Source organism: Elephantulus edwardii, unplaced genomic scaffold (assembly GCF_000299155.1).
Source record: "Elephantulus edwardii isolate Elephantulus edwardi_28Jun2011 unplaced genomic scaffold, EleEdw1.0 scaffold00016, whole genome shotgun sequence".
Lineage (NCBI taxonomy): Eukaryota > Metazoa > Chordata > Mammalia > Macroscelidea > Macroscelididae > Elephantulus > Elephantulus edwardii.
The window spans coordinates 22,435,373-22,448,383 of NW_006399766.1; the positions used below are offsets into that span (position 1 = coordinate 22,435,373).

The 13,011-nt window shown below is 39.3% G+C and overlaps 1 protein-coding gene across 1 annotated transcript in view; it reads left to right on the top strand.

Moving 5' to 3' along the window:
• Positions 1–2,040: 2,040 nt before the first annotated feature.
• F9 (coagulation factor IX) overlaps positions 2,041–13,011 on the top strand; it is a 47,342-nt gene continuing 36,371 nt past the window's right edge. The window contains exon 1 of the mRNA XM_006881832.1: positions 2,041–2,128. Coding sequence (XP_006881894.1) covers positions 2,041–2,128 — 88 coding nt within the window. The remainder of the gene's footprint in view (positions 2,129–13,011) is intronic.

Consider the following 13,011-nt stretch of genomic DNA (forward strand, 5'->3'; position numbering starts at 1 on the left):
TTTTTAAAAGCTCATCAGAGTCATCATAAACATTATAACTCTCTGAAATTTGGACCTTCACAAAGATTTGAGCCATGTTGGAATGGAGAAGAGATGAGCAAATATATATTTTTTTTTAAAAAGTGCATTTGGGGTGGAGGGGCAGGATTGGGGTTGGGGGAATTGTATACCAATGAAGAAGTTTATCTTTTGTTTTTCAAAGAGAGGAACAAGCTGGGGGGAGGGGGGTAAAGAAAAAAGTGCAACAATGAATGAATGAAAATCCAAAATCTCTGTAAATGTTCATTAAAATTAAAATATTTTTTTTAAATCTCATTTTTAAATTTCATTTTAAGTCTGTTGAGTGCTTAAAGTAATAATAAAATATAAGGTTTATAATAATGTTTTATTGATAGGTGCCGTCAACTTACATGTGACTCATAGCGACCCTATATACAATAGCTCCGAAGCCTGCCCTGTCCTGAGTCAGTCTGACTCTGACACATAGCCCCATTGTCATGGGTACTGTATCAATCCACCTCATCCAAGGTCTTCCTGTTCTGTGCCATCCCTCCACCGCTCTGAGCATAATTCTCTTTTCCAAGGGCCAGTCCCTCCTGGTCAAGTGCACAAAGTATGTGCAACAGGGCTTCAAAATCTTAGCCTCCAAGAAGAAACTTGGTTTCATCATCTCCAAGACAGACCTATTTGTTTTCTCGGCAGTCCATGGTATGTTAAGAATCTTGTCTAGCACCACAACTCAAAGGTGTCGATTCTTCTTCGGTAATCCTTAGTCACTGTCAGCTCTCTGATGCGGAGCTCTGGAGTTTCCTGAGACTGAATGTCTTGCCTTGTAAAATGTATCACAATAGCACAAAGAATGGTGGGTCAATGATAGTATACTGGTGGAAGGTTCTTAAACTATTCATTAAGTGATATCATATGTTAGTGCATACTGTTATGCAATTACATATCCAGTAGAGTGCCAGAAGAACAAAGAAATCTTTCTTGAATGAAGTGCAATAAGGGGGTGCTTCTTAGAAGCAAGGTTAGTGAAACTTTGTCTCATCTACTTTGGGCGTGTTGTCAGAAAGAGCCAGTACTTTGAAAAAGACATCATGCTGGGAAAGGTGGAAGGCAGCAAAAAAGACGACGATCCTCAATGTGATATATTGACATAGTGACTGTAACAATGGACTTGAATATGATGGAAATCGTGGGAATGGTATAAGATAGGGCAACTCATCTATTGATGAGTTGGAGTCAACCAGATGACACCTAACAATAACATTATACAATAAAACTCATATATTTGTGCGTGTATGTGGACACTTGTCTTTATATATGCACACATACATACATATGTACATATGTTGTTGTTGTTAAGTGCCATCGAGTCGTAGGCGACTCATAGAGACCCTATGAATGAAAATCCTGGACACCTGTATAACTTTCATCCTTTCTCCAGTATGTACATATACACATTCTTTTTCTTTAACATTTTAATACAGGTTTACTTAGAAAGTTCATATGCATTCTTATTTTCTGAGCTGGAGCCCATATGTTTCATCATAAAGGCTCCTAACACAGTCAAGTGTACAAATTTTTAGGAGGAGCATTTAGAAAATCCATCAGGTGACAGAGAACATATAGTAATTGGACTTATTTTAAGGTGAGAGACCAAATGATCCATTCTTTCCATCTCTTTACCTTTGAACTATATGACAGTGCTCCTTGACAGAGGAAACAATGGGCCCCACTGATGAATTTTGCTGCCACAGTGACTGTGATTACTACTGCCAACCCCCACTGTAAGGAAGCATCATCCGGTCTTCTGCTTCAGCTTCAAAGCAACCACAGGTGACAGAAGCTCATGAACCAGAGGCAAAGTTGAATGATGGCCACTGCCCCATCTCTTCACTTGACCCAAGAGGCCAATGGCAATAGCCTAAAGGCCCATTGAGGGAGATGGATACTATTTACCAGAAGTAAATACAGCTGCACTTGTACTTTGGAACAATTGGTCAACCTTGCCACTTGCACAATCTGCCGGCAAAGGTTATGCAGTGCTTGAGCACGATCATGGCAGAGTCGCTAAGCTTCATCACCATCTGCCTTTTAGGATATCTACTCAGCGCTGACTGTACAGGTTGGTTTCCTTCTTTCAAATGCATTGAGCATATTTGGTTTGTAGGTAGAGAAACGCCGGGGGCAATCCTTGTCATGGTCTTTGTTGTGACTGAAAAGCTAGATTTTAGTTTAAGTAGCAGCCATCACGTGGGCTGGTGTGTGCTCTCTCGCGACTGAGTCTTCTGCTGTTTCTTTAACTAAACAGAATCTCAACCTAATATATATATTTTTTTCTTTAAGGAACATTGTTGAGATTATGATAATGCAATGTCATTCCTCTAAGAAAACAATATTCTATTTGGTTCAAGTTATTAAAAGGGGGAACTGTTCTAACAAGGACACAGCAGAATGTTGAAAAAGAAATGTAGTGTCATCTTGGGTTTGGGGGGTCCAGCATTTTGAAATAAAAATTCAAAATGCTAAAAGGCAAACAATGGTTTCTTTAATGTGAAAGCTCTGATTTTAATATATGTCCTGGATTTCCAAAATTTGAAACTATATAGTAAGACATATCTTATTTTTAAAATCTGGATTCTCTCCCTTTAATAGATAGTTTTCATAAAAATCCAGCTGTTAAACTTCTCATTAGAAACTTGCTATTTATCACCCAACTATTTCAGGGATTAGGAGGAAATCATTTTGAATCTTATTCTAAACATTTCAGAGTTGGAATGTTAGGGTAACTCATTGTACAGTTGAGCTCCCTAGGGGCACAGATAAAGTGCAAGAATTGACATAACGACAAGGAGCTTCCTTTCACCGCTTGGAGCACTTTGTTTTTTCAGAACCTCAGTGACTTTGTACACTCCCTGGAGGAAGGCACCCAGTGCACACGTTCTCCCATTCGGACAAACAGCATGCTCTCGCAGGAAGCATTTATCACACTTACTTGTCAACCCACTAGAATCAAATCTTTGAGCCAACAGCATCAGGATCAGGGGTGCCAACCCCAAGTGTCCCCAGAAAACCAACTGGAACTGTGGTGCCTACTCCAGACATGATGTCAGTTACAGATGCAGCCTGAGAGGAACAAATAATGGTGTGAGAACACAAAGGTTCATGCAAACTAGTGAAGCGGGTACAGTTAAAGGATAAATAAAATGTGCTGGAAATAATGCAAAGGAGAAAAAACAGGAAATCTGGGAGGACAACGGACGTTAGGAGAAGTAGAGAGGGAAAGGGGCTTTTCAGTGGGCTGTTGCAACCCACAAATGTTGAGACCTGAGATGTCAGGAAAATGACAGGGCGTAGGCTACAAACAACAGAGGTACTAATTGTTCAGAGCTTGGAGATGTATGACCAGAGCTAAAGTGTGCTCCTTAGGAAGTATCCCTGGTGGCATAGAGTGTAATGTGACAGGCTGCAAACCACAAAGTTAGAAGTTCAAATCCACCAGCTGCTCCCCCGAAACAGATGGGCAGTTGATTCCTACAAAAATCTATAGCCAAAAAAAGAGAAAGAAAATATATTATAGCCTCAGAAACTCAATGGAGGAAACCTAAGAGTCAGACTCAACTTGATTGCAGCAGAGTTACTGAATGGCTTTATATACTGACATAATACTTAGGAGAAAGGCAGTGTGACTCTAGAGCTGACAAGGTCAAAGATAATCCCCTGAGAAGTCCCTGAATGGAATAAATGGTGAAGTAATGGACTATTAACTAGAAGATTGGCAGTTCAAATCCACCTAGAAGTAAGGCCTGGTGAGCTTGTGAAAGATTGTAGTCACCCTACTTTGCATACATGGGGTTACCAGAAGCAGGAATCAACTCAACAACAAGAGGCAAGGGCCAGGGGAATCTCCCTAAGTATGGGCGGCATTGATGCTTCCCTATCTTCTGCTTTTATTGGCACACTCGGAGAGTTTCTCTGTGTGGTACACTGAAGTAGTGCATTTTAGGTACTATGGCATCAGTTTGGAATTTTGAATTAAAAAATGTTCCACAAAACTAGTTCAGTTGTGTGTATGGAAACATATGGAAGAAACCATCTGCAAGTAATTCAAACAGTACTGGCATTAAACCAGGCTTTCTCTTTGACCTAAGATACATGGGAGGAGGTGAGAGATTTCAGTATGTATGATAAGGTGAGTACCAGAGGCTAAGGGAACACAAAGAAAGCAATCTTTTAAATGGAGAAGATACAACAGAGAAATGTTTAAGCTGCTTCCTGAAGGGGAGTAGAAATTCAAGCCAAACAAATTGTGTATATGTCAGAACAGAACTGTGCTCCATGGAGTTTTCAAGGGCTAGAATATCTCACCATCAAGAAACAAAAATCCTCACCACTTGGCCAATAGGCGACCTTATGAAAGATGGAGAAAAGATTGAAGTTGTCAATTTTTATTTGGATTCACAACCAACATTCATGGTAACCGCAGCCAAGAAATTTTAAAAAGTATTACAGTGAGGAAACATGCTATCAAGGACCTCTCCATCATTCTAAGGAGCAAGGATGTCAACTTAAAGACTAAGGTGGACCTGATCTAAGTCATGGTCTTTTCAGTCACCTGCTTTGCATCTGAGAGCCAGACAGTGACTAAATATGGCAGAAGAAGAATTGATGCCTTTGAATTTTGGTGTTGAAGATGACTACTGAATATCTCATGGACTGCCAAAAGAACAAATATGTCTTAGAGAAGGTGCAAACAGGGTACTCCTTAGAAGCAAAGATGGTGAAACTCCATCTCACATACTTTAAGCATGGTGTTAGGAGCAACTATTTCTTGGAAAAAGACAGTATGTTTGGTAAGGAGGAGGCTAAGAGGAAGATTGTCAACAAGATGGACTGACACAGTGACTGTAAGAATGGGCTCAAGCACATCAGTAACGGTAAGGATGGTGAGGATAGGGCAGGGTTCACATCTGTTGTCTATAAGAATCACTGTGAGTCATGGGCAACTTGATGACACCTAACAACAACAACATGTAAGGAGATAACTAGGCATCTTTTTCGTGGTACCAGTAGGTGGACTGAAACTGCCAATCTTTCTCTTTAAATTCCAGATTCAGGACATTCTATACCAAGAGGCTTACTCATGTACAGATAGATCTACAAAGAATGTGAGGTGTTTCTGAGACTCCAACTAGCACAGCATGGATACTGAAAGGTGGAAATAAGAAATGAAACAGGTGAAACAGGCTGACCAGGCGAGGTCAGGTCCTCAGATAAGGAAACCCCGAGCTGAAGAATCTGGACAACAGAACAGGACATGGAATAATCACAAATGTAAAACCTGGGGAGTGTCACTGACACTCACCTGCACCCACACTTTCCTGAACTGATAGGGCTGGTGCAAGACTAGGGGAGACCACTCTTGAGACTACTGGCATTATCTAAAGCACACAAAAGAGCCTATATCAAAACAATGCTTATACAGACAGACAAGAGATGATTCAAAGGATACTGTTACTGTTGCTAGCTGCCATTTGATTGGACTTCAGTTCATGGTTACACCATTCCCAAGAGAATGAAACACTGCTTTATTCTATTGCCCGCCCCCCACAACCAAGTACAGTTAGATTGTTGTGATGCATAATTTTCATTAACTGATTTTCAAAAGGAGGCTACCGGGCCCTTCTTCGTAGTCTATCTAGGGATTTCTGCCAAAACCAGTTCAACAACACAGAACGCAAACCTCCACTGGTAGATGGCTGGTAGCTTCAAAATTAGAGGCATTGGTCAGGAATCGAACCCAGGTCTTCATGGAAGAGGGGAATTCTGTCTCTGACATCACTACCCTCACAAGTGATATTAAGGAGGTAGAAAGACAAGACTCACTAACCATATTGGTATGGAAAGGGTTTAGGAAATATCTACAGAATGTGTTTGGGGATTTTTTGTTTTTAATTGATGCTGTGATTCTTGGATATGGCATAGTGGTCATGAGCATTTGTCTCTGCCAAGTAACTTGCAGGGTCTAAATCCTGGCTCTGAGGCTAGTATGTTACTTTGGGAAAATTACGTAACCTTTCTGAACTTTGTTTTTTCTCATTTACAAAAATGAGATGAAAGCACCTATCTCGTGGGACTGTTAGGAGGATGAAATGAGATAATGGATACAAAGCACAGAGCAGAGTGTCCACCACATCAGAAGCATAAAATAAACATCACCCACCATTAGCCACATTCCGGTTAAGGGGCTGGGAAAATGATCTGGAATTCAGAAGCTGTGTCTAACTGCAGATGGGTATGTGGGACTTATTGCTGTATAAGAATTCAGGAGTGCAGACAGGAGCACGCAGGGAGTGAGAACGGATGGCAGGGCATCTCATGTAGTGGCTTTTTTATCACTTTTTAAACATCTTAGAAAACTATGCTGTCAACCCAACGATAATGCAGTTCAAATCCACCAGCTGTCTGGTGGGGAAAAGAGGGGCATTCTCCTCCCGTGTGGTTTAGTGCCTCTGAAAAATCACCTGTGAGGTCAGCTATGGGTCGATTTCGACTCTACGGCACACAATAATGAGACAGAACACTCCTCAGATGTGAGGATGCTAAGACTTCACCTCACTGACTCTGGATGTGTGGCCAAGAGGAACCAGTCCATTAGTGAGAAGGCCTGACAGTGGCTGCAGTGGGCTTGGGCACAATAGAAATTGGGAGAACGGCATGAGATGTGACAGTGTTCTGTGTTGCTGTGAGTTGGAGCCAAAGGGATCTAAGAACAACAAAACAGCATACAGCCTGGAGCCCATGGTCACTGCAAATTGTTAAAAAACTCAATTGCTAAAGCAAAGGTTGGAGGTTCCTGTGTACCTAAAGGCTCCTTGATGCAAAAGCCTAGTGATCTGCTTTGGAAAACTCCCGACTCCCCTCTGAGACTTGTGAATTCACCAGGAATTTGAATTGACTTAAAGGCAACTGGTTTTAAGGATGCAAAGAGCTAGAAAAGTGTGCATTGAGTTGCTAAAAGGAATTGAGATAAACATAAAGGCAGGCAAGCAAGAGCATGGAAAGGAGGAAAAGAGATCCTCAACATTCACCAGCCCACATAGATTATCTCACTAATCCTGCCAACAGTGCTTGAGCCAGACGTTTACTTTTTTATACACATTTCACATTTGACGAAAATAAGGTTCGGAGAATATGTGACTTGCCCGAGGTAATACAGTGGCAGACACGGGAACTTTTGCTTCACTTTAAACTCCTTGCTGTTGAATCGCTTTTGATTCATATTAAGTAAATGTGCTACAAAGTGCAACGGCTCCATAGGGCTTTCTGGTTTGTAATATTTATGGACGCGAGAGCCAGACCTTTCTCCCATGGACAGATTCAAGCCTTTAGGTTAGTCTCACTGTTATTTAGTCAGTTCTGATGCAAAGTAACTCTCCAGAGGGTTTCAGAGGTTGTAAATCTTAACGGAAGGAGTCTGCTATCTTTCTCCCAAGGAGTTGATGGTGGAGTTGAACCACTGGAGACACCTGGTCTTTTGGTTAGCAATGAAATTTGCCTCAGAGGACAGCTTATAGTTGAGGGCAAACCATTTGTGACACCTAGGGACTTTTTTTGGTATGCTACCATATTGTAAATAGAAACAGACATACGTACCATTGTAGGAGCACAGAGAGCCAAGTAAGCAAGTTGCCAAGAGGAAGACGTAGCTTAACGAGTAGTAAAGTGTAATTGCACCCATCTGCAGCCTGATGACTTTCTCCCACAATGCCTAGCTGCCTCTGAACAGTAGACAGAAGGCAGATAGCTGCATAGATCTACAATTTGGGATTTCAGGATAGGCTTAAGGTGAATAGTTGAAGGGGGAAAGTCTAGACTAAATTCAGAGAAAAAGTAAAGCCTAGAGGGGATTTGTAGAGAAAGACAAAAGTGGGGTTGTCAAGGGACTAGATGGTACCACTGAAAATACAGGGATCAAGTGTACTTTTTGTACAATTGTTAAATGTATGTATTATACATATAGAAAAAATTAGAAGTAAAAAATGAAATGGAATGAATGAACATTGATATTCTAGATATCAGTGAGATGAGATGGACTGGCTTTGGCCACTTTGAATCAGACAATCACATGGAACTACTATTCTGGAAATGAAAAACAGTCAAAAAATGGTGTTGCATTAATAGTTAAAAAGATCTTTCCTAAAGAACAATGTTGTGAGTGATATCATACAAGGAAAACTTGTTAAAACAACCATTATTAAAATATATGCACCAACATTTAAAGCCAAAAAGGAAGAAACTAAAGATTTTTATCCATTTTTGCAGTCCAGACATAACCAAACAAGCTGGAAACAATGAAGGAGGAATAGTAATCAGAAAGTACAGACTTGTTGGCACAAACAAGGTCAGAAATACAATTTTGTGGGCTCAATTATGCATTCATTACAAATACCTTTTTTTTAAAAAAAAATAACTTTACACATGGACCTCACCTGATGGATTACATAGGAATCAGATTGACTACATCTGTGGAAGGAATCACTGAAGAAGCTTAACATCACAGTCAATACATAAGGCCAGCTGCTAACTATGGAACAGATCAGCAATTCCATGTGTGCAAGTTCAAAGTGAGACTGAAGTAAACTAAAACATGCCCACGTGATTTTTAAATTCAGGTGGCACGAAATCAAGGACAGTCTTGAGTCTATCACACTTGCATTTAAAAACTATCTTAAGAATAGGTTTGAGGCATTAAGCACCAACTGGATGAGTTGTGTGATGAAATCAAGGCTATTATCTATGAAGAAAGGAAAATGTCATTCCAAAGACAGAGGGGGTAAATACCCCAAAATAGATGTCAGAAGAGACTCTGAAAATCAGACGAGAGCCCTGAGAAGCCAAAATAAAGGGAAGAGATGCTGGAGTAAAAAATCTGAACAGAAGATTAGAAAGACAGCTGAAAAAGACAAAGCAAAAAAAAACAAAATGTGTAGAAATGGAACTGGAAAAAGCAGTACTTGCCAAGTTGAAAGAACTGCAAAACAAATTCAAGCATTGGGTTGCAATACTGAGCAATGCTATGGGAAAAATATAAAATCATCCAGGAAGTATCAAAAGAAGATGGAGGGTCACACCTTCTAAGGAACTCCTCTCCTTATGCTGGTGCCGCACATGACGTGATGTGACTCATGGGAGTGATGCATGCCAGGAAGAATGCAAGCCGGAGCAATGCTGGAACTTGAGTGAGATACTTTGGGGGGGGGGCAATGTTGTTTGTTTGGATTACATGGGGCCTCTTAAGCTCAATCAGAAGAGAGCGAGACAGCTGTAGTTTGTTCTTGAAGGGAAAACCAAGGCTTCCAGGTTTCCCAATCAGGTCTCCGCACTCTGCCTTGTGTCTTTTCATGTCCACTCAATCAACAGCCTTTATTTAGCCTGGAGCACCTAGGGATAGCCTAGTAGCAGCAGTTGTCTAACAAAGGAGGCTGCTTTCACAGGCCTTTTCTCTACCAAACTGAAGATCTTCCCTTGGGTCAGAAGGAAGAGAGAAACCCAGGTAGGGTAACTGTCCCACTCACTCTCTTCTGGAGTGGTGACTTCAGATTAAGAACTTGCTATCACTTCAGACATCAATACCACAGCAATGTTATGTAGGCAACAGGCTACCTAACACCCTACACAAGCACAAAACAAGATGACACCCCCCAATTGACACACAGTATCAATAGATTACCAGAAGCTATAAAGTCTAATGAAACTTTCCAACACAGAATTGAAAAGAACAGTGATTGAATATTTTCAATGGGTGAAAGACACACTTGAAGAATTACAGGACACTGCAAGCAAACAGCAGGAGGAGCTTTAAAAAATAATCCAAAACAATATATATAAAACAAACGATGCATTAGGGGCTCTGGAAAAATAAGAAACCACAATCCAAATATGAGGACAAATGTTTCAGATGCTGTCAACATGATCAAGGAACATGTGAACAGAGTTGTAGAGATGGAACACAGAAACAGTGAAATAGAAGATAGAATCATCACCACTGATCAGCCAGAGCAAAAAGCAGAAGCAAAAAGAAAGGAAAAAGAATAAAATCTAAGAATAATGTGGGACACAAGAGAAATAGCATGTGCATCATTGGAATCCCAGAACAGGAAGAAGCAAGTAAAGGCACCAAAAAAGTTGTGGAAGAACTACTAGAAGAAAACTTCCCAGACATAATGAAGAATGAGAGAATATATATTCAAGAAGCTGAAAGAACACCATACAGAATAGACCCCAAAAGAAAAACACCAAGACATATCATAGTCAAATTTTCCAGAACCAAAGATAAGGAGAAAATTCTGAAAGCAGTGAGAGAGAGAAAAAAGAGTAACCTATAAGGGAGAGAAGATAAAATTAAGTGCCTATTTCTCAGCAGAAACCATGAGATCAAGAAGAAAGTGGAATGACATATCTTTAACATGCAAAGAACACAACTGTCAACCAAGAATATTGTACCCAGAAAAATTGTCCATCAAATATGAAGGAGAGATCAAGATATTCCCAGAAAAAGAGAACCTAAAGGAGTTTGTAAAAACAAGACCTGCAGGAAACACTGAGAGATGTCCTCCTTACAGAGGTGCCACAGAAGCAGGATGGACCAAAGTAACTAACTACCAAGAACACCAAAAAGAACTCAATAAAATGATAGCAATGAAACCTTGCCTTTAAATAATCACCCTAAATATAAGTGGTTTAAATGCACCACAGAAGAGAAAAAGAATAGCAGATTAGATTAAAACAAACCCACAAAATCCATCATTATGCTGCCTACAAGAGACACAGCTGAAAAGTGAATATAAAGACTAAAAAGAAGTGTGGAAAAAATATACCAAGCAAATGGCAACCACAAAAAAGCAGGAGAAATGATAGTAATCTCGATAAAATAAATTTCAATGCCAAAACCACCACAAAGGACAAGGAAGGTAACTACATAATGCACAAAAATGCTCAACACTGAACCTATAGAGGACATCATGGTAGATGGAGAAAAGATTGAAACTATCAATGACTTCCTCTTACTTGGATGAACACCCCTGATATCAGCAATCAGGAGGTCAGGAGGTTTATCGGAACTAGGAAAATCTGCAGTCAGGAACCTCTCCAAATTACTGAGGAGAAATTATTTCCGTTTGAAGACTAGGGTACACTTGATTCAGATCATCTTATTTTCAATAACTTGCTATACATGTGAGAGCTGGACAATTCATAGGATGACAGAAAAAGAATTGATGCATTTGAGTTGCAGTGTTATATTCACACAATGGAATACTATGCAGCACTGAAAAACAAGGAACTCATGAAATATTCTGCAAAATGGATGATCCTGGAGGACATTATGCTGAGTGAAATATCTCAGTCACAAAAGGACAAATATTGCATAGGGCCACTGTTGTAAAACAGAACTGACATCAGGGTTAAGGGAAGACAGAAAAGGAGGGGATATTGTATATTGTATTATATATTGCCTTGTATATTGTATTGTATATTGCATTGAAACATATGAGGGAGAGAACTGTTTAAAAGGGCTATATGAATGGGTATTCAAGGCTGCATAGTGGAGTGGACTTGAGGGAGAGGGATTACATAACAATGAAAGAGTTTTGCTTTTCAAGGAGAAGAGTGAATTGGGGGAGAGGAGGTGGATAGGGAGAAAAGTGCAACAATGATTGACTGGAAACCCTAAGTCTCTGTAAACTTTATTTAAAATTACTTTTTTTAAAAAAGAAAAATATTGACTATTCCATAGACTTCCAAAAGAACAGATATGTCTTCAAGAAAGCATCATGATTTTTAACTGAATTTTCTTCAAGTACATTTGACAATAAGCATGATAAAAGAGCATCATTGTCATGAATGGTAGATAAGTTTGTCTTATAATATTTTGCACTTGTTAAAATAAATATGTATCTAGAATAATTCAATGTTCAAGTGAATTATTACAATTAACTAAGCCTCATCATGTTTCTTGAAATATGTCACATGAATAATAGGAAGAGAAAAGAATAACCAATAATTTTATCTCTGTTCAAATAATTCTCAATTATAAAATAAGAAAAATAATATTGTCTTCATGTAACTGAAAATTATTATTTTTAAAGAATGGAGTTTTGACTAACACTTTGAACCACCTATTTTAGCATAAAGATTCAGAATTTCTACTTTATTTCTAATTGTTTAGTTTCTTGGAGTAATTTCTGCCTCCACATATTACTATGAATTAAATGTTTTCCCATGTTTCTTTGCTAATGGGATGGATACATCCACTTTGAACCTGTCAACTATTTGGTGTATATATAACTGTCAGGTATATTCAACAAGAATAAATCATTGTTCTGTTTATCCGATGAGTTTTGTGATATTCTTAAAAGATGGTTACAATTACCTACTTAATGTCTCAAATGTTCATGATAGTTTTTAGGAGATTGGAAACTATCATCAAAAAATAAAAGCATCTTTTGCACAAAAAAAAAAACAAAACCCAAAACAGTGCAGCAAGAGTGCTTCTTGGAAGCAAGGATGGTGAAGATTCATCTCACATACTTTGGGCATGTTGCTGGGAGGGCTATTCCTTGGAAAGGGCACATCAGGCTTGGGAGGGTGGTGGTTCAGAGAAAGGAAGATTATCCATGAGATGAATTGACCCAGTAACTGCAGCAATGGGCTTGAGTATGTCAGAGATGATGAGGAGGGAATAGGAGAGTACAGCGTTCAGATCTGAGTTGTACTAGACTCAATGTCACCTAACAACAGCACCAACAACAGTTGTAAGACTATTCTTACCTTCATTTTCAAATGGTTACCTTGCTAGTCTTTTGAAGAAAGAGGTGAGGCTGAGTGGCTTCTTAATTCCTGATTCTAATTAAAATACACACACACAATTTTGTAAATCACATATCTATTGTTATGGGATTGGAATAAACTCTTAGCTGACCATCTAACAGGCTGTAAATCACATGC